Source organism: Xiphophorus maculatus, chromosome 4 (genome assembly GCF_002775205.1).
Source record: "Xiphophorus maculatus strain JP 163 A chromosome 4, X_maculatus-5.0-male, whole genome shotgun sequence".
In the NCBI taxonomy this organism is placed as follows: domain Eukaryota; kingdom Metazoa; phylum Chordata; class Actinopteri; order Cyprinodontiformes; family Poeciliidae; genus Xiphophorus; species Xiphophorus maculatus.
Genome location: NC_036446.1, coordinates 6,981,296 through 7,005,101, shown reverse-complemented (window position 1 = coordinate 7,005,101; position 23,806 = coordinate 6,981,296). Strand labels below are relative to the sequence as shown.

The 23,806-nt window shown below is 38.1% G+C and overlaps 2 protein-coding genes across 6 annotated transcripts; one reads left to right on the top strand and one right to left on the bottom strand.

Annotated features, from left to right (window-relative positions):
• Positions 1–1,139: 1,139 nt before the first annotated feature.
• On the top strand, positions 1,140–18,483 carry LOC102225638 (pyruvate kinase PKM). 2 transcript variants are annotated; one of them, XM_005805548.2, is made up of 11 exons: positions 1,140–1,245; positions 6,652–6,830; positions 7,057–7,148; positions 10,344–10,475; positions 10,559–10,745; positions 10,834–11,104; positions 11,214–11,364; positions 12,228–12,380; positions 15,009–15,175; positions 17,058–17,239; positions 17,348–18,483. In XM_005805548.2, the coding sequence occupies exons 2-11, from the start codon at positions 6,680–6,682 to the stop codon at positions 17,452–17,454; spliced, it is 1,593 nt and encodes a 530-aa protein (XP_005805605.1). In that variant the 5' UTR covers positions 1,140–1,245; positions 6,652–6,679; the 3' UTR covers positions 17,455–18,483. The 2 variants fall into 2 exon arrangements, with proteins under 2 accessions (XP_005805605.1, XP_005805604.1); XM_005805547.2 differs by lacking the exon at positions 15,009–15,175 and adding an exon at positions 14,472–14,638.
• On the bottom strand, positions 18,195–23,675 carry LOC102231435 (trans-1,2-dihydrobenzene-1,2-diol dehydrogenase-like). Of its 4 annotated transcripts, XM_023333010.1 has the most exons (9): positions 23,225–23,675; positions 22,786–22,935; positions 22,550–22,626; positions 20,547–20,658; positions 20,251–20,414; positions 19,431–19,683; positions 19,240–19,364; positions 18,999–19,149; positions 18,195–18,835 (listed from the first exon to the last, which is right to left on the bottom strand). In XM_023333010.1, exons 2-9 carry the CDS (start codon positions 22,826–22,828, stop codon positions 18,726–18,728), a joined length of 1,035 nt encoding a protein of 344 aa, XP_023188778.1. In that variant the 5' UTR covers positions 22,829–22,935; positions 23,225–23,675; the 3' UTR covers positions 18,195–18,725. The 4 variants fall into 4 exon arrangements, with proteins under 4 accessions (XP_023188778.1, XP_023188777.1, XP_023188779.1 ...); XM_023333009.1 differs by having other exon boundaries at positions 22,786–23,675; XM_023333011.1 differs by lacking the exon at positions 23,225–23,675 and having other exon boundaries at positions 21,215–22,626; positions 22,786–22,806.
• Between the last annotated feature and the right edge of the window lie 131 nt (positions 23,676–23,806).

Here is a 23,806-nt window from a genome sequence, read left to right as displayed (position 1 = left end):
ACTAAGCCAAATAGATCGAGAGGGACATAGTAGGTCCTTTACTAAACTTTGTCAGTTTAGAAAATATAAATTCACTGTTTTATCAATTTGAAGGTAAGTGTGACATTTGCCAAGCACCGTTGCTAAGTAGTTTTGACATTGATTCAGCTGATTATTTTTGTATAGATGGAATGGGTAGGCATGTGGCAGAGATTTACTTTCATTGTGCCATCTATTTATTTGGCAGCAAAGCTGATTAAGAGGCAAGATAATTAAACACCCTGGGAATATAGCCACAAAAAGTATTTTACATTTATAATAGAAATATGCATATTTTTTTATTTGTTTACAATTAGATAAGTGATGATGAATTTAATATTAGCATTATTATTTTGTGCACTTGTATATAATGTTTTCCATTCAGCACAAAATCTGGTCAGCTAAATTATCAAAGATTTAATGAGCAAAAGATTCCACCCAAACTTGGAATACAAAATCATTAGTGAAATTCCAGTCATGTCGTATAATTATCCATCGGTAGATGGCGACACTCCACCACATTGAAGCAACCAGTAATTTACCCCTTCATCTCTTCACTGATTGTGAATCAGAGGAGATGGGACTTATAGTTAACAATTAGTAAATATCTTTTTCCATGGTTTAGAAACTAAATGCAGGAGGGGGAATGGTTAGAAAACTCCAAAACAGCTACAGGATACTGCAGCATGTCAAAATTGGATGTCTTTTAATGGTTTTACCTACCGATATTGCGTACATCCTGAGCACTAATAATTAAAGGGAAAATGCCATTAAAGGCATTGGACACCCACGTTGCATACTAACCCGAACGACACAGTCTGACTGCCTTCCTGAATGCGGTCACATGCTCTACTTTATGCTCTTGTGATGCTTTCACGCTTTCCCATTGGCTCTCTAACTTTACTAATCACTCCTATCATGTATTAGCATATCCTTCCGCCACGTTCTTTGCGTTTTATAAATACCCATCTTACCATAAGAGTCAGTATTTACATAAATAAGCATTTCTCTGCTTTGGTTTCCTTAATGATTGCCGGTGGTAAGGTTCCCTAAAGAGATCGCCCGCTTTTGCTTCTCCTTTTTTTCCATTTACGGTTTGTCGGATGGATATGAGCATCCCTAGAAAGTAGTTCCATGCAGTGAGGAAATAGCAGGGTAGATCACCTTGAAGCTGGTCTCAGACTGCCAGCAGTCGCATCGCAGCAGACATCCTCTACCAGAGTTCAGGTGGGTACTTTCAGCAGGGCTTGTCTTGTCTTAAGTTCTTGTCTTTTAAATAGTTTTGACATTTGAAAGCTTCTTTTAATCATTTAGCTTCTCGTTTTTTTCAGTAGCTTTATATGTCTTGCTGATAAATTTTGTCACGTTTAGGTCAGTAATTGATGTCAGTATTTTTACTCTGTTGCCTCATGTAATGCGATACAGTACATCTGAAAGAGTCATAAAAGCAGTATCTCAAATTAGATACGAGTTTTTAGTCCAACTATGTCAGTATTGAATATTAAAATTCAGTGTATGGACAAAAAAAAGACGGCATTTCCCCCCTCGAATACTCTGCAGCTCTTTATATTTGGCCACTTGCTATCTCTTTTATGTTTTGAACTTATGCTATATTCTTCCGTAGTTTTGTATAGAAATTTTTAAAACAGTAATTTAACGTGATGCGTCAAGTCTTAGCCGTGGTAGAATCGCTTCCTGTTGCCTCCTGCTGTGGGCGTGGCTTCTCCGGTTTCTTCACCTCCCATTGGTCAGTTAGAGTGATGTCTGCAGATCAGGAAAATGTGACGCAGGATGGGAGAACGTGACCTTTGCCGCATCGTCTGTAATTTAGCAAAAGCTCCATTTTACACTGAGGTACTGTGTGTTCTGTATATAAATGTAGAAAAATGAAGCTTAATCAGTCCTTAGTTCTGAAGGGTTTTAGTCCCTGAACACTTTATTCTTTTGTTTAGACAATTTTCCTACTTGTCTAGAACCATGAAACTAGTATAGGGGAAAATGCTGGCATATAAATATAGTATGAAATGTGCCTTTTTTGCCGCAATTGTGCTGCAGTAGCTTTATGTAGTGAATAGTGAAAAAGGGAATTATTGACATTGAATACAGATCAGTGAGGGCAGGTCTCACCTTGCCTGTGTAGGCCTGGACTGTCATCCTTAGAATGTGATCTGCTCCAGACAGAACCAGACAAAATTACTAGCTTAATTTATATGAACCCCAATTTAAAGCTTAATTTATATGGACCCCTGATCAGATGTATCCAAAATGGCAGAAACTACTCGCATGTGTTTTGGTATGTTGCAAGAAATAATATTGCATGCAAACACAAGCAGGTTTTGTCCTGTTTAAAACATTATGTTGACAAAATGTTGTCTTTACTTTCAAAAGGCCAAGGTGAGTCAAAATGTCTGGGTTGTCAGAAATTCATGACCTCTTTCAGAAGTGATTGCATAAAAACAGATGCATCAGATAACACTATTCATGCACCATTACTGGTAGTTTCCAGAAATCACCTTTTCATTAACTACATTAAAGTTATGAACTCCCACAGTTTTCAAACAGCAGCATATGCTTTGCACATTTGAGTTCAACAAAATAAGGTAACACTGAATGAAGATTTTGTGAATTGCAGTGATTAAAAAAAATAGTTTTAGCAAAGTCTTTATGATGTACTGTTTTGGTAAAATGTTTTAGCTGCAGCAGATCTGACAGTCAGTGTAGAAGGTCAGGCATATCACAGCTGGTCCTGCTCCCATGTGCAGGCATTTTATCTTCAATACCACTTCACTCTACAACTTGTGGGTATTCCTATACCTCTTCAGACCACTCTCATTCTGAGGTTTCAGAGAACTTAACTTTTATTTTTGCAATCCACTTTAGGTACAGGTTCATGGAACCCATAGCATTCCTGAGAGGTGAGAGACGGTACAGGCATAGCTTACAATCATCAGAGTGAATGTACTATGGAGTTTAATATTTCCACACACCAGCTTTCTAGGCTGTGTGTTATAATTAGCCCACATTCTGTTTTTAGCCTAGGGTCTGTATGACCCACGGTAGCATTAGCATTAGTTAGACACTGTTCTGATGTGCTCTGGTGGGATTCTCGTGTCCGTCCGCTGGTTCAGTTTAGGGCGATTGCCCAGTTGCAGCAGGTGCTCTTCGTGTTCTTTATCCTCATTGAATGGATTTAAACCTGAGCTCCTAAAAGTGTCACACGCATGCACACACACTGCAGCGGTCAACTCTGCTTTTGTGAGGCACGGCTTGCTCACTGGCATTGGACTTTCCAGCACACTGGGGGAGCTCTGGAGGTCCTTGCTTGTAAAGGGCTTGGTTGTCCCCAGGAGATACCAGAGGCTCTACAGGGGGTATGTAGTGCAAACTATACACGCTACCTAGGTTTAGGGAGGGTGAACAATTGAAGACGGTGCTGCCCTTGAGAGCTAACTTGGATTAGCCTCAGGTTACATCACATCCATAATGAATGATGGGGAATGTCACATCGCACTGACAGCCATGCTTCTGTTGCTGCTGATTACTATATAGTTATACTTCACATCTAAATGACCAAGATATGAGATTTGTTATCTTAAAAGCATGAGATGGTGACACTATTTTTATGGTTGATGTGTTGGAAAGGGATTGGAAGGGATTATTAGGTAGCCAACTTCTGAAGTTGTCCTACTACTGCAGTGCTGGCCTATTGTGATGCCTACAGGTTGTGCTGGGGTCACAGACCTTTTTATTTTTTTTCAAAACTGGTATTAGTAAGCTGAGTTAGACAGGAAGAACTATCAGGGTGGTTTCCATTGATTTTTTTTCCAAGGTACTATAAGGTTATGAGTGATATTCACAAAGGCATATGTTCAAGGTTCTTTAAATGAGGTAACAATATTTTAAGCTTTTTTCTTTCTTTCCACTAAACTCAAAGAAACTGCATAAGTACATGCTGTAGATTGATGCACTTATCGACAGAAAAAGTGGGATTTCTTGGTTTTGAATATGACAAAATTTCAGATTGTTTTTGTAATCACCAGTCAGAGCTGATCAATGATAAATGGGCAAATGTCAATCCCTAATCTATTAATTAGTGTCTCTCTAAAACTGTGGAGACTAGTACCTTTGGTTAGTCATTTCATAGCTTCAGAGGAGCACGTTTGAGAGCTTTTTTATCAAATTTGTAGCTTTTATGTTGCAGCTGTTTAATTCGTAGATCACTGTGTACAAGATGTCTCAAACTTGCTTACGTTGTTTTGGGATACAGCATTGGAACTCATTTTGTCTGTATTTTCTTTGTAATTATATGAAACAGTGAAATTATATCACAAACATGAAAATGTACCAGACAACTCCTATCACTTCATACCGATCAGTTAAATTTGCTATGATCAATAACTTAAAATGCTCCAAGTGAATATCTGATAAATGTAGGCTAAACTAAACTGCAGTGGGTCATGAAAATGGCTACCACAAAAAGCACATGGTGGAGTGCTGCTTTTTCTTTTAACAGATGTCTGCCCCCCTCTTTTTGAGGTTGTGGTTTTACCCAGTCACAGAGGTTGTCCGGGATTGTAGGGGGATGTGACTGCTCTCACGTACTGCCTTTGTCTGAGCCATTGATGGAAATGTCACATCACAAGCCAGTAGTGTTGGTATAGCACCTCTGTCTGGAATCCCCTGTCTTGATTCATCTGTAGTTAGGATGTGATGAGTAAGAGGGAGTTAAACCTCTGGTGTGCCTGATTAATGTTTAAGATTTTAGGGCTTTGTTTGCTTTTGCACTACCTCCTAAAAAGTGACTTCTAGGTTCTATATACCACTTTTGCATACAGTTGTGTTGAGGTAGGTAAGTTACTGAGTAAAACTAATTTATAGTTTCATTTTACTGGTTGACATTGTAAAAGGAAGCCATTTTCTCTCTGTGGCACATGTTGATGGATGCCACTTACCATCTGGTGTTGATCTGATGGAAGAACAGGTTCTGATTATGAGGACCATTAAAAACCAAATGAAGGGATTGTTGCCTAAAGAATCAGTTTTTCTATTTGTTGTTCACCAACTGAGAGTGGATTGCACGCATAACTTAGTAATGAAGAAATTCAAGCTTTCCATTAGCTGCTATAGAGGGTGAAGGGAAAATTGGCATCAGGGACACACTAAAGATGATATTGGTGATGTGTATACCTAAAATTTTACAATTTCCATTATGTTGTTAAATGTTGTATTCAAGTAGCTATGTAGAGAGAATATTGTTTTAAGAAGGTAATGAATTTTACAAATGCTGGATTTTCATTTTATTTTTCTACTCTAATCCACTGACTTTTCATAAGACAGTCTTCATATAAATTAATGGCATATTGTAACTATTTTATTTCCTAAAATATGACACAGTACAGATTCACATGGCCTCAAGTACAATACTTGTTTTTTTAGAATGACATTTGGTTTAGGAAAGTCTTCCTCATGGTGAGTGAAGTGATTCATGATATGGTTGTCACCCTAACACTGGCTGGTTAGTGAAGCAAATCTGAACTAGTGAGCTGTTCAGCATGTAACCACATGTGGAGGGGGAATGCATTCCTCATTCACATACAATTCTATTGCACTCTGCTTAAATAGACCTTGGCTGTTAGTTTAAATTTGTCTCATTTTTCCCTCTTTCTTTTTTTTTTTCTTTAAATGAAAAAAAGAAGAAATTAGTCTTTATGAGATGGATTCAGAAGGCTCATTAGAATGTCTCTAACAGATTGAAGGGGGTGGCGGTTGTGGGCAATTTGGGGTTTTATATAACCTAATTTCTGGGCTGCATTAAGTATCATTCTTGAAACTAGGAAATTCCACAGTTGTAGCTTTTTGACTCTTGTTCATTGCCACAGATGACTCAGAAGGGTTGGTGGGTGGGTGTGGACAAGCTCTACAATGTGGTGCAGAGGACCAGTGTACTGTTTTATGTGGAATATGTTTGGGGTGTTAGTTTTGGCATTTCAGAGATCAACAGAGCAGTCCAGAAATAGTTGGGAGGTTATCTACTGTTCATTTTGTTCTCTGCTTGTGCAACCCAAAAACTAAGAGGAACTTAAGAAAAAACAGTCTTGCGTAAAAACCTGTGTTCACAGTAAAATGTATTTGCACAGAATTGCACTGTATGCATTTCATAAGTCTAATCTTAAATTTCCACTTTTTTTTCCTTCAACTTTCACGACTGAGATAACAGAATATTGACAATAAAATTGCTTCTTTGGGAGTTTAGGACTTTCATTGTGTCTAGGTTTTATTTTTTCCTGAAATGGTTGCTTTCTGTTTGTTGGGTGCATAAAAGAAGTATAAGCCAATTGGTAGTTTCCAAAATTCTCCTGACCTATAAGTAATAGTAGAACACACAGCAAGAAAATCAGGTTCTACCTGCATTAATGGCATGAGTGGTTGAGTTGCACATCAGCACATTAACAAGAACACAGAAAATTTTGATTTTTTTTCCATCTAATAAGTGGCTGGTAATTTGCTCAGAAACTTTCTACTTTGTAAAAGTTTAAAAAGGGTGAAGCGTGGTAACCTTTTACCACACTCACCATGATCAATGCTATGTTTGAAAATCTTTCTTCCCTTTTTTTTTTTCCTTTCTGCATGCAGTACTTGTCCAACTGTAAAAGGGATCGCCATGCCTCTGCCAAAAGACATGGGCTCTGCCTTCATCCAGACACAGCAGCTCAACGCTGCCATGGCCGACACCTTCCTGGAACACATGTGCCTGTTGGACATCGACTCCGAACCCACCACAGCCCGCAACACTGGCATCATCTGCACCATCGGTTAGTCGATTCTTTCCAGTTGCATTTCCTTAAATCAAATTTTAATAGTTTGTTTCCTGTTAAAATATTATGGTGATACAAAATGGCTATAGACTAAATCTGTGTTTGGCTTCTTCCTGATGTGCTCATGGAAGTATAAAATTTGAAAAACTCAGTGATAAGAAATTGCAATAAAGCTCAAGATTTTAAATGTTCAATGTGTAAAAAAATTATTTTCGTTTTGCAGGACCAGCATCCCGATCTGTAGATATGCTAAAGGAGATGATCAAGTCAGGAATGAACATTGCTCGTTTGAACTTTTCCCATGGTACACATGAGGTTGGTCCTTTTATTTTAAAAAATGTGGCTTAATTTACTTTATAAATCTAATCACACACAGTTCTGTGCTTTATCTAAACTGGTAAATAGAGCTTCGAGGTAATATTTGTCATCATTTGTAGTTTCCTGCTATTGTGAAATCTTTCTCTGACAGTGAATTGGCACGTATTGTGTAATAAACTGTTCTAGACTGGGATCCTACTAAGCAATTACAAAATTATTTAATGAACAGAAGAAATAGTTTATGTTATTGCTAAGTAATCCCACACTTTTATTTCAATACTTTATTAATAATTTAAAATGTCTGTCTTAAGTGATGGGGAGATTTCAAAAATTGTAGCTGAATTATGTGCCTCTATTTTAGACACAAAGGGACACATGACCTTACCAAAGGCTTCAATTTTCTTGATTACAGGAACAAAGACATTTTGAAATTAACTTGATGCAACAAATAATGATGAAACATGACCAGCAAACCTGAATCAAATTGATTTAGAGAAGAACTGATTACCCCAAGCTTCTTCTTGGTAACAAAACAGTCAGTTGACATAAACATAACCTCGTACACAATTTGCTCCCCATTTCCCTTTCTTCGGAGGGTACTTGAAGAATCTTACCCAGAAGGCATTATGTTTAATCTGTTTTTAAACCATTGATGAAATACTTTGTTTGCTCTTTACCAACTAAAAGTAACACTTTTGTTATGCACACATTCCTTGTTATTTGAAGCAACTGCTTTTTTGGCCTTTTTCCCCCTCTTTTTAATTCTCTTGTCTAACTACAGGCCTTGTGGTAACAGGCAAGGCCACACTTAGTGTTTTGAGCTATGAAGTTTTTACCAAAGTCTCAAACTTCAATTAGCTTTAAAGGGAAAATGTCTGTACACATTAAACTTTATTTAGAGAATGATGGTTCATGCCAAAGTTTTCTTGAATAAATCTAAAATTTTATTTCAATGCAGCTAATGAACACATTGGCAATGACAAAAAGCAACTAAATTGTGCCAATAAAGCTAAAGAATGGTTTCAGGCTCTAGGCAGGAAGTTCATTTATGGTAGTGCTCAGCATTATTTGTAATCACAAGAAATGTTATTTAAGCTCAAATGGAAAAGACCAAGAAAAATGATCTCAAATGTAATTATTTGCCAGTTGCATTGTTACTGAAAGCTCAGGTTACAGAGGTAGACAGTAGACAACTGTCTTTAAAGCCATAAACATTCTATCTGTTAATTAATCCCCCCTAATGCAGGGGTCTCAAACTCCAGTCCTCGAGGGCCGCAGTCCTGCAACTTTTAGATGTGCCTCTGCTGCACCACACCTGAACAGAATAATTAGGTCATTAAGGCTCTGAAAAACTGATCTACACAAGGAGGAGGTAATTAAGCCATTTCATTCCAGTGTTTTGTACCTGTGGTGCAACTGCAGGACTGTGGCCCTCGAGGACTGGAGTTTGAGACCCCTGCCCTAATGTTTGCAAAACACAACTACCGTGTCTCTTTCCTTCCCACTTTCCCACAGCTTGGTTGAGAGTCACAGTGGGTGTTATTCTAACTGCAACAACATTTTATACACCAGTGTGATTTTTGGATTGTTTGCAAAGTCTTTTTAAAATAAAATAAAACACCACTAGAATATGTGCTGTCTAATTTGTGAATTTTCAGAATATTATTTTTTACAAAAGGCCAGACTTCTTCAAATGTCCTACTAAATAAAGACACGAGGCAGCAGGTCTGGCCCTGAAAATGGTAATTATGTCATAAAATTCAGTTGTGGTCAAGAACAGCTGCTGATCAAGACATTCACTGTTTGATTTAACTTCTTATACCCAGCAATTTCAACATTTAATAAATGCAGAGGTATTACACATATTTGTGGTGCTTTGCTAAGGTTTCTAGAATGTTTGTTTTTAAATATTCTTATGTCACATGAAGAAAAACTCTGATCATTGCAGTGCTGCCATTACTGAGTTACTTTATGGTTGTGTGAGTTGTCAAACACACCTTGTACTTTAATTGCCCTGGCGTGCTTTTTTTATCAGTTAAAATGACAGCTAGTAGCAGTACAGGTCCATCTAGGTAAATTAGAAAATCTTCAGGCAATTTATTCAGTAATTTAATTAAAGTGAAACTCATAGCTTCTGCATTAAGAAATATTATATTACCATTTGTTAAATAGAGTATTCTATTCATATCATGCTTTTCAGTTAATTTGTCTTGATTGCGCTTTCTGTTTAAAAGAAACAAAAAAATTACACAAAGCAAATAAGAGTTCTAAAATGAAAATTTGAATAGTAAATAATGTATAGAGTTCTCACTCTTACTTTTCAAAGTTTACTCAAACAACTTGGATTGTCTGCCTCTCTACTCTACCTTCAGATGCTGTGACATGGATTCCCAAATAAGTGATAAATATTTGAATCTGGAAGAGAATTTATGCCACTGAGAAACTGTCCTATGCTTTTTCTTGTCAGTGTGGGCAAGATCCTACTGACCTTGTCTTAATTTTGGGAGACCCTTAAAGCAAGAATGTCTTTTATACGTCTGTGTATGCTGGCTCTTGAAACATCAACTCAAGTTGAGCTTTTTCCAAGTACAACTCATTGTCAAAGGAAAGCCATATCTTCCCTTTCATAGACCTTGAGAAAGTTATTCATGATTTTATTACCTCTCATGTTTCCTATTGTAATTCTTTATATGCTGGGTTAGAACAATCATTCACGTAGCGTTTACAAATGGTTCAAGGCACCGCAACTCATATTTTTTACTGCTACAAAGAAGTATGAACATGCATCTAGTCATAAAATCCCTTTTTTAACTTCAGTTTTGGATTGATTGTTAAAACTTGTTGAAGTTTTTACTTTGGGTACTGTTGTATTCTATGGTTTCTTTTATAAGTGTAATTGTGAAGCACTTTGGTCTTACCGGGGGTTTTTTTGTGCTGCATACATAAATTTAACATTGAATTCAGTTCATGTCTTGAAGCTTTCACAATGAACATCAGAATTAAGAGAAAAAACCTAGCTGAGTTTTTAGTTAATGTAATTAATATAAATTCACCCATACTTAAAAATGAAAGCGATGTGATGATATTGAGTAATGTGGTCAAAGTTTGGATGGGAAATGCAACAGTTCGTAGGATAGTTGTTTTTATTTTGTTTTCTGCAAACAATTTACAAATGGCTTTTTGTTGCTATAGTACCACGCAGGCACTATCAAGAATGTGCGGGAGGCGTGCGAGAGCTTCGAGCCAGGCAGTATCCATTACAGACCCATCGGTGTTGCCCTGGACACCAAGGGCCCTGAGATCAGGACCGGCCTAATTAAAGGAGTGAGTTTAGCATTAATCCTCAAACCATAACATTTATATTGTACTCCAATTTGATATGAAGTAAATGCAATTTTTTGTGACAGAGTGGCACAGCTGAGGTTGAGCTGAAGAAGGGCAACATGATCAAGGTTACCTTAGACGATGCCTACCAGGACAACTGCAGTGATGAGGTCCTCTGGCTGGACTATAAGAACATCACCAAAGTGGTGGAAGTTGGCAGCAAGGTCTACATCGACGATGGGCTCATCTCTCTGCAGGTCAAGGAGATTGGTGAGTAGACCAGTGTCACACATTAAGGTTTCTTTTGTGAGTTCTTAAGGAAGTTAAAACTGCTGCTATGTCCATTTTTATTCTCCAGGCAATGATTACCTCATGTGTGAGATTGAAAACGGAGGCACTCTGGGCAGCAAGAAGGGGGTGAACCTTCCTGGCGCTGCCGTCGACTTGCCCGCCGTTTCAGAGAAAGACATCAAGGATCTGCAGTTTGGTGTGGAGCAGGGAGTCGACATGGTGTTTGCCTCGTTCATCCGCAAAGCAGATGATGTGCATGCTGTCAGAGCTGTGCTTGGAGAGAGGGGCAAAAACATCAAGATCATCAGCAAACTGGAGAACCATGAGGGTGTACGCAGGTGTGTATGGTACTGACAAGCTAACTGCAGGTTCTTTTTATGGATGATGGGCTTGGTCATGTTCCATGTTTGATTGAGATCTTTGATTATATGTTGCACGTTTTTACAGATTTGATGAGATCATGGAGGCTAGCGATGGCATCATGGTTGCACGTGGTGACCTGGGTATTGAGATCCCCACAGAAAAGGTCTTTTTAGCTCAAAAGATGATGATCGGTCGCTGCAACAGAGCTGGCAAGCCCATCACATGCGCAACTCAGGTTAGTTTATAGAGCAGGAAGGCTGATTCTTATGAAAACTGAAGGTGATGGATTTCTTCAACAAGGGTATTCCTACAGTAATGTATTGCAGGATTTCACAAAATGATATTCGGCTCAAGACAGATCTAAAATACACTTGCATACAGATTTTATCTGCATATTGGTCAATGACATCAGCATAAAATTTGCACTGATCCACTGGTATTAATAAATATTGCATGTAGGCACATGTCAGTGTGAGTTTCTCAGATTTTAACCTCAAGTACAAATCCCATATTTTAAGATCATAGTATTTCCTCAAAAAAGTGACATAATGTAATTGTTCTTATTCAAAACAGAATGACCTATTCTACTGCTAAAATATTCTCACACTGGTTATTCATAGCTTTTCATTATAGACTTGAGCAAAATATTTTAATAAAGAACTGCTAAACTTAGTATTAATTCGTCAAGTCCTCATTGTGTAAAATTGTATAAATGTTTTGTCTTTCCCAGTCTTTGTGGAGTACCATAAATCTGGTTTTCAAACTGGATTGCTTTGATAGTGGCAGGAGGTCATTCTTCAGTTTCTGCATCACCGTTGTAGTATGATGGACAATTATGATGGATTTTAAATTTACAATTATTTTTTATTTTAAGTCCTTGTTGTAAATTGATAAACTCCACAGAACTTTGATAAATTGTCTTAAATCACCAGAGGCATATATGTGTGAAAGGTAGGATGAGTAGCTTTTGTCTTAAAGAAAATACAACAAAAACCGAAGAAGGTTTCATTTAAAGGTTTGACCTCTAGGTTTAAGGAAGATATTTTCAGGTGTAAATGTGTGGCACTATGCTGAGTTGAATCTCGCTAAACCATTTAGATGTTGGAGAGCATGATCAAGAAGCCTAGACCGACCCGCGCTGAGGGCAGCGACGTTGCCAACGCCGTCCTGGACGGAGCCGATTGTATCATGCTGAGCGGAGAGACTGCCAAGGGAGATTACCCCATTGAGGCAGTGCGCACACAGCACATGGTGAGTCCAGCTACACTTAAAAAAGCAGAATCTTCAAACCTTATGAGCATATAATCATTAATTATTCCAAAAGCGTTCAAAACTTGTAATTGTGAAATTTAATTAAAAATAAAAGTGCTACGAATCAGCTGCTTCTCCAAGAATCAACTTTTGTCTGTATGTTTTGCCTTTTTATGTCAGCATGTACACTGCCTGTTCAAAAAAAAACACTACTTGGATTTAACAAGTAGGCAATTACTGCATTGATTATTAAGTTATTTAACCATAACTGCTGTAGTCGCTTCTCATTTCTTAAACAACCGTATTGAAGTCGACTAGCAACATTACAACACGTACAATGCAAAAACAACTCAAGTGATTGGAGCAAAATAGCAGCGCAACTTTAAGAAAATCACTCAGGCTCATCAGTTAAAAAAAGCTACATTTTTCTTGGAAGGATAAAGACTGGACTCAGATTTACCCTGTTCCAGAAAGAGAGTTGCATCAGTGTAAGAGAGATGCATAAAGTCTTTAAACCTTTTGGGGAAGTGTTATGATCTGGGGTTGTTGCTCTAAGAATGATGTCAGGTTATAACCTGCATATATCAAATAACCAGGTTATTTTGTCAATTAAATTTAATCGCACGGGTATATTCCAAGATGACTGTCAGAATTATTCTGACTCAGCTTGTGTTGGGGACACTGAAGCAGCATACATCATGTTCTCGCATGGATTGGCCATCACCAAGTCCAGATCATGACACTATTGAGTATCATGCAGCAGCCAGACTCCCATCATCTTTACAAGATACCGGCAAAAAATGTTTATGCAAATCTGGATGCCTATGAAGGTGATATTGCAGAATATTGAAAACTACAGAAGTGCTGTAACCAAGGCTAAAGAATGTCCAATGAAATGGTGTGTGTATTTTTTGGGGCAGCCAGTGTACATACTTGCAACTTTAGTTTCTGTGATCATCTACTGAAACATTGACTTTCAATTTACACATTCTATATTTTTTTAAATCTATACAGTAATCTTAAGGGTGTTTAGGAGCTGTAAGCACATGGACCGCTGCATGATCTTCACAATGTGCATGTGGTTATTAATTACTTAAATAGCATGTTGGAGGCTTTTTTTTTCCTCAAAGCCACAATGAATGGCAGCTGCTGCACCTCTTTATCTAACAAATTCACTGCACCTTATATTCTGTACTACTTATTTCTCTGCAGTCAAGTTTCCAAATTGATGATTTTTCTTAAAAAAATTACTTGTACCTGACTGCATCACAAGGTCAAAGGATCATAAGTGTCAGGACTCTGAATTTATCTGATGTTGTTGCTTCAAAGTTGCATTTTCTGTTTCTCAGTTAGGGAGAGATAAAAAAAAGAAGATTCAAATACCATACCATCAATGGTAATTTCGAAATATTCCAGTTTATCAGTTGTGACGAGTGACGAAGCATTGATCCCATCTTGCCTGTCCTTCACTCCTGATGCCTTCTTGGCTAGCTGCTGCTATTCCTAGCTACAGTGCAGATGTCTTTGTGACTCAGCAGATGCAGTGCTCCTGTTGTAGACCCCGTTGCACTGAGAGTGTATTGAATGTCTCTGAATCTGGAGTAAACACCCATCCTTATCAGTAGCTACACAAACTAATTTAGACTAACCTCTAAATGCCTGTGTCAAAGTCTTCTGATGTTTTCCTGGTTGATTTTTAAAGTGCCTTAGTTTTATTTTGGATCTTTGTGTCAAGCTATCTATTTTAGAAATTAATAATTCACTAATGTGTCATTTGACATTTAATTGTTTTCATTTATATCTACTATTTTAGCTGTGTGAGGATCTTAAACATCACATTTAATATAATCTGACACAGTTTTAACAGTATGTTCCTGTGTCTCCTCCCCCACACTAACTGCACCCCTAAACTCTCTTGTTAACTATCTTGATTTCTTCTGTCCATTCCTACTCCTTTTTTATGTCCTCTTAACCTTGTCAATCTGTTTCCCATCTCTTATCTCCCTTTTTTCCCCCCTCATTTCTTTTTCCATCTGTTTGCGCGACTGGTGTGGGAATGCCTTTACTCGATGCATCTTGCCCTTGTGCCAGATTGCTCGTGAAGCCGAGGCAGCCATGTTCCACCGGCAGGTGTTCGAGGACCTGCGCCGTTCTACGCCGCACTGCAACGACCCCGCTGAGGCCATTGCAATCGGTGCTGTCGAGGCCGCCTTTAAGAGCTTAGCCTCTGCGATCATTGTGCTCACGGGCTCTGGAAGGTAGGCCGGTTATCTGGCGCCGACATCCTCTGGATGTCTGATGGAAACTTGAACAGACAGAGAGGGAGAGTAGGGAGAGGCAGGCATTGATGAAGTAACTGGGAGACTTGGCAAAAACTCAACTAGACTGTGTATTATCTCATCAGCTATACTTTAATGTCAAAGTTCTGCTATTAGGAGCTAAATGTTCCCACATTTAATGTATTTCCCAAAATTGTGATGTTTTTTTGAAACTTCCCTAATTTATTTTCTACAACTATCCTTATTCAGCATAGTCTAGTCCTGTTTTTGCCAGTCGTTCAGTGGTGTGAGTGCCTTGATGTGTTTGTAGTGGAGTGTGTTTGAGAGTAACCTTCCATTCGGGGCTTAGATAGCACGAGAGGCAGAAGCAGCCACCTTCCACAGACAGCTGTTTGAGGAGCTGAGGAGAAGTTCCCGCCTGACCAGAGACCCCTCAGAGGCTGTAGCAGTCGGAGCTGTTGAAGCATCCTTCAAATGCTGTGCTAGTGCCATCATTATTCTCACTAACACTGGAAGGTAAGAAAGTGAGGGATGCAGTCTGAAAATGTTCCTGAAGGTAAGGTCTAATTACCCAGGCTCCTAATTCTCCAACACATAATATTGCAAATCTTTAATTTTGAATGTGTGTGGTGATGTGCGAGTATGAAGGGCAGAGAATAAGAGTGAGAGCGGGAATGACATTAGCCAAATCGAGGGGTCTTGTCTGTTTATCATTCACAAATGGATGTACTGGCTCAGAATGCAAGTTAATCATCTCACCAAATCTTATAAGTGAATGCAAAACTAAAATTTGATAAAATTCTGAAATGCCTATCTAGAAAATGTTATGTCCAATATGTGAGCTCTGTGTCATAGTAAAAAGCAAATATAACCAATTCTATTTGATATTCAGAGGTTCCACAAGATGGTTCCCAAATAGCAATATTATAAACATAAGTCTACCATTTCATTGTGAGGACAATCCATTCTTATATAGAACATATTCTTACAGCTTGTTTATAAGTGTTTTCAGATCCCTAAGAGTAAAGTCAACATTTAAACACTCAACATTAACACCTGGATACAACTGCTGTGAAGGAGGAAGGCTGATTTTGGCTGTAAAAAATCATGCCACCTTGCTATATACGTTGAGTCAACTATCAACTCTTGGTCAAAGTGTTATGAAATATGAAACCTTACTTTTAGCTGAAGCTTTTCTAGAATAAAATCATGAAACAGAATGACTAATGGCACAGAATCAAATCGTGCAACATAATGGAAGAAACATAGAGATGTTACCCATTCCAATTGAAATGTAGTGAGAAACTAACTGTACTTTTCATGCATAAATTCATGCAAACGTGAATGACCTGAAGAAATTCCTAAGACGTGGGAGATTGGGTCACTCAGATCCTTAGTGTTAATCTAGAATTTTTTTGCACGTAATTAAGTTTTTATGTAAATCTTTTGTTTTTGAAGTATATTTACTTTTTACCAAGACATGTAAAAAGTATTTTTACCAAGACATGTAAACATCAATTGGACTAATTATTGTGACCTGGAGCCCTTGTACTCCCATGGTGCATCAGACGTATCACCTATTTTGGCTGCCTTGACTTTTCCAGACTTTTTGCTGAGAGATTTTGTAACTGCATGTTGAAAATGATATTCTATAATGTTCCAATTGTCTGAGGTTTATTGAATTGAAAACTGTAGTTTTGTCTGCTCTTTGTGTGAGTCAGAATCTACCAGAATAGGTGATGGCACTGTTTTACTTTGTGGTTTTCAACATATTGAGTATTTCTTTTAATATTTGCAGTGTTTGTGTGTTCAATATGTGTGTTGACAAAGATGTGTGTAAACCTACATGGTCTAAATTTAGATCTTCAAATATATGACCAAGACTAATTGTCCCTTTTCATTTAGAATAAAACTTCAAATGGGCCAAACAAAATTCTTAATGTCTACTACAGACTACAGATTTCATTGACGTTCAAATTGTGCAGTAATGCAAAAAAATCCTTTTGTTGCAAAACTTCGCCAAAATTAGTTTTTTTTTTTTTTTTTTTTTTACCAACATCCTTTTATAGTTGATGATCCGGCAACTGAAATAGTTTCATACCTACTTTTTTCTCCATGAGCGCCAAATATTTAATTTAATTTGCATCCTATGTCCATGTTGTTGCTATTAACATGTAGTATCGTAAAGTTTCAGTTTCATAATCTGGTCTCATAATTGCGCAGACTACTCAATTTACATAGGCTCTCCAAGGCGAGGGGGTCAACTTTTTGTTGCATCAGATGTTTTGTATGGAAAAATTAGCATAATCAGTGCAAATCTGCTTCAGTTATTGTAAATTATGTTTGTTTTTTTTCTTCCTCAGTTCTCAGCTTCCCATGTGTGCATGTGTGTCTGCAGGTCTGCTCACCTGCTCTCCAGGTACAGGCCTCGTGCTCCCATCCTCGCTGTGACCCGTAACGCCCAGACGGCTCGTCAGGCCCATCTGTACCGCGGGATCTTCCCTGTCCTCTACACCAACCCCCCTCACGATGTGTGGGCAGAGGATGTTGACATGCGCGTCAACTTCGCAATGGAAATGGGTGAGCAGCTACTTTTAATGTTCCAACTTAATTAAATTGAGCAGCATATCTGAATTTGTTTCCATTCTTTTACTAAAAATGTTTTGATATAATTTTTTTTTTCTTCAGGCAAGGCCAGAGGATTCTTCAAAGACGGTGACGTTGTCATCATCCTGACTGGCTGGCGTCCCGGCTCCGGTTACACCAACACCATGCGTGTGGTCCTGGTGGCTTGAGCAGCCAACGCAGCTGCACTGCACTGACCCTTTACGTTTTTCTGTCTTTCATTTTCACCATCCCAATGCCTCACCCCTATAAACACTCAGATGTTTAGTTTTTAGGTTCTCATGCAAATAATTAATCAGAAGACGACCCTTATGACCGAGCAGCTGCTTGGGTGGGAGCAGTTTTCTTCCAGACAATTCCAAATTATGTTATCATTCCTTGAACAGATTTATCTTTTTTTGTCAAACCAGTTGTCAGGACTACAGATTATTACACCCCAAGCAAAAACAGCTATATTTATTCACTCCGACACTTGTAATATTAAATATGAAAGCCTATGAGTGGAAGCATCGGTGTGTGTGTGTGTGTGCATGCATGTCTGCCTCCTGTTTGGGTGTTGATGGTTTGGAGCCGACTAATCTTAAAGAGCACCTTGTTGAACTGTAAAGAACAAACTAATGGCAAACAAAGGTCTCGACTCCATGACTCCCCTAAACAGACGTTTGTGTAGTGCTCTCAGTATGAAGTGTCCTCTCTTATAAACCAGCTTTGTTTCAGTGTATCTGTTAGTGTTGCACTCCTTACCTTCTCCAGACACTGTTACATTCTAAATTGTACTTGACTTTTGTGAAAGGTAAACTTCTTTATTTTGTTGTTGTTTTTGGGACATTCAATTCTGCTTATATTTTTTCTGACAAGAGAGATAAAAAGTTTTGAGTGTCCAATCCAGAGGAGTTAATGTTCTGTGTTGTTAGATGTGTCACAAAGCCTTTACATTTCTTTGCATTCAGATAATATCCGAGGGGGAAAATTGTAAACATTTGATTTGGATCAAGAGATCAGAACTCATGTTTCAGAGCTCTCTCATCGTCTTCTCTGTTGGTGATCCACTGTAGCTGTCCTGCTCCTCTAACATGCTTTTGATTGTAATGCTAGAGACTAAGAACTAACTATGTAAAGGGGGATTATGATGTTTAGCTGGTGTAGTGAGATGTCTCATAAGACTGAAGTTCTATCAATAAAGTGAGCACCTATCAGAAGTTATCTGGCCTTTTGTTTTTGGAATAACTTAATAGGAACAGAACTGAAAGTAAACTCAAAGGAAGATTTACAAAGTTTGGATTCAGAACTTTTACTGATCTTTAGGTATGATCTCTGTCAGGCCTCTCAAAACATGAAGAAATAACACAGTAGCAGCAGTGATGGAACACAAAGTCCTGCTGGATCTCCTTAATAGTCCATTTTGAGTAATTGTTTCATTTTTGTAGTGACTGCAGAACATTTACTGGCAGTCTTGGCTGTACACCACGCCCACCTGCCTACGGATTTCATCCTCCAGTTCTGCCAGCAGAAGAGAGTCTGAGTGAGACATGACTGGACTCTCCTTCAGCCCTATGGGGAGAAATGGAAGCATAAGCACATTTTCTGATGCCAACTAATATTTGAATTTCTCCTTCCATCAATTGCCTGAATAATTAACTGCAAATCAATGCTTTTGTTACTTTCAGAGACATTGATATAGAAACAAACTAAGATGTACAAAACCTTTGGTTACCTTTGATCAAACACTGTCGGACTTCCTCTGCTTCATAACGCATCCCTGTGGTGTTGAGGAAGTTCAAAGGGAAATGCGGTTCAGGCAAGGGATACTGGGTCTCCTTCCCATTCACAATTAGCGATGTGGGGCACCACATTCTGGCAGGGATCTCAAATATTGAAAATAAATAAGCGCTACCAAAATGCTCCAGCCTCATTGCATTTATCTGTTAACTTATCTGCCTTTTAAACTACCATACCTGGATGGTGCCCTTGGTTCCAACAATAATGGCATCATTAGGAAGCTGTATACTGGAAGAGTAAGTAAACACTGCCATTCTCTTCTCTGAAAACTTCAGAGTTACAACCACAGTTTCATCCACCCCTGTAATTGAATGACTAGATAAAATGATTTGCATAAAAATAGACCCATCCTCTGGTTAGCTCCTACCTGTGTCCAGGCAGACCCCGGTTGCCTGGATGCTCTCTGGCCTCTCTCCATTGTACACCATACACACAAACTGCAGGCAGTACATGCCAATGTTCAACAACGCTCCTCCTCCCAACTCCTTCTCTACTACTCTTCGGTTGTGCAAAACAGGGACTCCAAACTTCGACCGAACCATTTTCACCTCTCCTATTTCCCCCTGCGCCAGCATCTTCCTAACCTCCACAGAAACTGGGAAGAAACGGGTCCACACGGCCTGGAGACAAACAGCAGACAAAATCAGAACTGGCTTAATTTGCCAAATTTGTGTGCACAAACAAGGAATTTGAATTTGATTTCTCAAGCTCACATGTATGCTCAATGTATTTTGTAATGTATTTTTACATTAAAATAGTGAAAATATGCTTTTTTTTTTGTACCACAATAAGGCAGCTGACCAGTGTGGCTGTAAGATCCATTGTGTTCATTAGAGAAACAACGTGAGACTCGAAAATTTCTGTGGTTGCTGGGCCTTGCAAATAGTGCTCTGTTGCAATGACCTGAGATGAAATAAATATGAACCAAATGGTATTAGAAATATTTTAGGCATTTTTGTGTATCGTCTCATGTTTGTTTTGAAGTTTTAGGTTGTTTCATGGAATTATTTTCATGCTTAGCGGCACATATACAAAAGAGAGAGAACACAAAATTCCATAAAGAACTGCACAAACCAGGCTTTTTCTAAGGTGTGCGACAGATTGCTGATTAAGGGAATTTGATAGATTCTGATCTTGATCTGAAAATATTAGCTTATCCTTATTCAACTTAACGGCTGCTAGTTTACCTCCATGAAGAAGACTTGATTCCTTTTGGTAGAGTCCAGAATCTCTTTCACTTCTTTGGTGTTTATGGCCAGCGGTTTCTCACACAGAACATTCTTCTTGGCGTTCATGAAAAGCAGACAGGCCTTCAGATGGTATGGGTGGATGTTCCCAACATACACCACATCTATGCAAACATTTGATGATGAAAGCCAGATAGAATTCTAGAGGATGGACTATTCAATTTGTCATAACATTCACTTTGAAGTGCATTATGTACAGCAGCAAACAGAGCAATCTCTGACAGATGGATACTGACCTACATTTGGATCTCTGGCCAGCTCCTCGTAGCTGCCGTAAGCCTTAGAGATGCTCTGTTTCCTGGCAAACTCTTCAGCATCCTCCAACTTACGAGCTGCAATAGCCACAACCTGTAAATGCAGTCAGAAAATGACTACAATAATTCCCTAATTCCGAGAAGCAACCTTTTTCTGCAACATTTTTAATAAGTCATTTCATTTTTATAATTTTTTTTTTGCACAAATCTGTTCTGTTGGCAGTTTCATTCCTCATCCTGTGGAGGTCATCACTCACATAGGTTCATCTTTATAGCTTAAGAAAAACATGTTGAACCTTAATTGTTACTGACTCTATGACTAACTGACTGATTTTTAAAACTAAAATTCATTATTCCCAGACTGTACCAAAAACTATTTCCTTTCTATTCTGTGGTTTACGGTAATAGTTTGGCAACTTGACAGTTTAGTCAAAATGTAAACGTATTACAAGCTCATTGACCAGAGCGTGCTGCTTTTAGACACATATTCTCAACACCATGTTTACTTGACTTTTTTTAAAAAACATATCCAGCAAACAGGTAAGAGGCAGTTAAGAACGCAGAAATAGAAGCCCCAGGAAGACACAAAAGGAGAGTTGCATTTAAATTACATGCTGAATTTGAGTGTCTATTTCAGAAAACATACTGACCTGATGGTCTTCAGCAGGAAGAGTTTTTAAAGCAACAGCAAAGTCATGACTGATCTTCCCAGCGCTGCATATTCCCCACCTGGTTGCCATGTTGCTCAAAAGTTGTTTGTCAGAAACAAACTTTCACTGTTCTCTGCCAAAGGGTGGCGACAAAGCACTCATTTAAGATTTTATTTTGTAATCATCAGCTTATGGCTCCAGGCTATTACAGAACTGTGTATGAGGCACTAATACTAATGAATTTGATTCAGAAGTGTGTAGGAAGAAAAAAGGACTGGACATCTTTTTCATAATAAAAGTAAATTTTGCAATATATTTGGAAATTGTGGTCTGGATGAAGAGTGAAGCACAGAATGCATGTTGCTTGAGGCCCAGGATAAAGTTTCCAATTTCTGATTATTTTTGTGTTTTGGCAACTACAAAATCAACATAGTTACCTTGCAGGGAAAGAGGACTACATGCTTCCCTCAGCTGATGAATGTTATGGAGATTCTGATGTCATTTTCCAGCAGCACTATGACCTGCCCATACTGTCAAAAGTATCGGTACCTTGTTGTTCCACAAACTAGTCAGACCTACACCCACATAGAAGCTGTGGAACATGGCCAAGTGAAATATGAGATATAAAATCTTGAGATAGGCAGAAGGCAATCTAGACTTAACACCTCACAGCAATAAAAGTTTATAAATCTGTGATACGAGTAACGCAATCACAGAACTAGATCTTTAAAAATATTACTCTGAGACACCTGTGTATTTTTAATTAAATCAATATTACATTCAACATAAATGCTATAATCATAATCAATGCATTCTATTAAGTAAGCAGCAGTACAAATATCTGTTTCTGTTGTATTTGTGCAATTTTGTTGTGAACATTAAAACCATATTTTCTTTCAAGGATATACAGTGAAAATCGTAATCAATCCCAAGTGAAACATTTTACACTGTCATATTATAGAAACGTTTATTAGAAGTCTTCATTTAGACATGATCAGAAGTGCTTCAGATTATAGTCATGGAACATTCATTGAGGTTTTGATTGTTTCAGTGCCTTTTACAGATAGTGTTGATTCTTATACATGTAGCAAAGTTCACAAAATCCTGAGCCAATATAAGGAGGGATTAGCATACACCTATGAGTGAGGTATTTCTTATTTAACACAGAACATGTGAGGTCATCAAAAAATGGGAACATTGCTGTAGTGTGTGAGTACAAAGTGCAGCTGGATCACAGTAATCAAGTCATTTTCAGTTATAAAGTATTCTTCAGTCAAAGTGTGGATACCGAGTGTAAAACATTTACTGACAGTGTTGGCTGTGCACCACGCCCACCTGCCTATGGATCTCATCTTCCAGTTCAATCAGCAGTAGAGAGTCAGAGTGAGACATGACTGGACTCTCCTTCAGCCCTGCAGGGACAAATAAAGGCACAGTCACATTGTGTTTCAGGTGTCAACTAATTATTATTTGCATTACTTCTTAGTCACTAGCTGCCTGGACTAAGGAGTCTGCAATATTTTATTATGCAGAGAGATTTATTGGTGTAGACATACTAAATTTCTACTTACCTTTGAGCAAACACTGTCGGACCACTTCTGCTTCATAACGCATTCCTGTGCCGTTGTGGAAGTTCAGAGGCAAACAGGGTTCTGGTAAGGGTACTGGGTCTCCTTTCCATTCACAATTAAAGATGTGGGGCACCACATCCAGGAAGGGTTCTCAAAAATATAAAAAACGACAATACACAAAATACCATAAAATCTCCCATTTATATTGCATTTAATTGTGGACTTAACCTAACCCGACCTTGATGATTTACCTGAATTGTGCCCTTGGTTCCAACAATAATGGCAGCATTGGGAAGCTTCATACTCAAACAGTAAATAAACACTGCCATTCTCAGAAAACTTCAGAGTAACAATTACAGTTACATCAACCCTTGTAATTGTGAGAGCACATCTAAATCACACGTGGGATTTATGTCTCTGTTGCAGCAGACACACCAACCTGATGGTCTTCTGCAGGAAGAGTTTTCAGAGCCACAGTAAAGTCATGACTGATCTTCCCCGCGCTGCAGATTCCACACCTGGTTGCCATGTTGTTCCAAAATGACTGTCAGGAACAGTTCCCGGATTTCTGCCACACGGGGGCGACAAAGCACTCATTTAAGATTTTTAATTTGAGGCCATTTTAGACGATTACACAAGATCAAAAAACCTTTATTATGGTTTAAAGAAATAACTCTGCAAAGTCTAGTGATGTAAACACTCATTGTCATGTTCTGCAACCACCTGTGGCATGACCATTTTTTTCAAAGTACGACCAGCGACCACATTGGTTTATTCATATATTTATATTTTCTCTTAATTACAAATTTTAAAAAAACTGCAATTTTTCAGAAATGATACCTTGCTGCTGATATAATTCATATAAAACAAAAGCAAGAAAAAAAATTCTCTATAGTCCACTTTTACACAAATATAAACACATTCAATGAGAGGACCTCGTAGCATAAAAAAAAAGATATATATATATATGTACATATATATATATAAGATAATATATAGATAATATAATATATAAATAAGA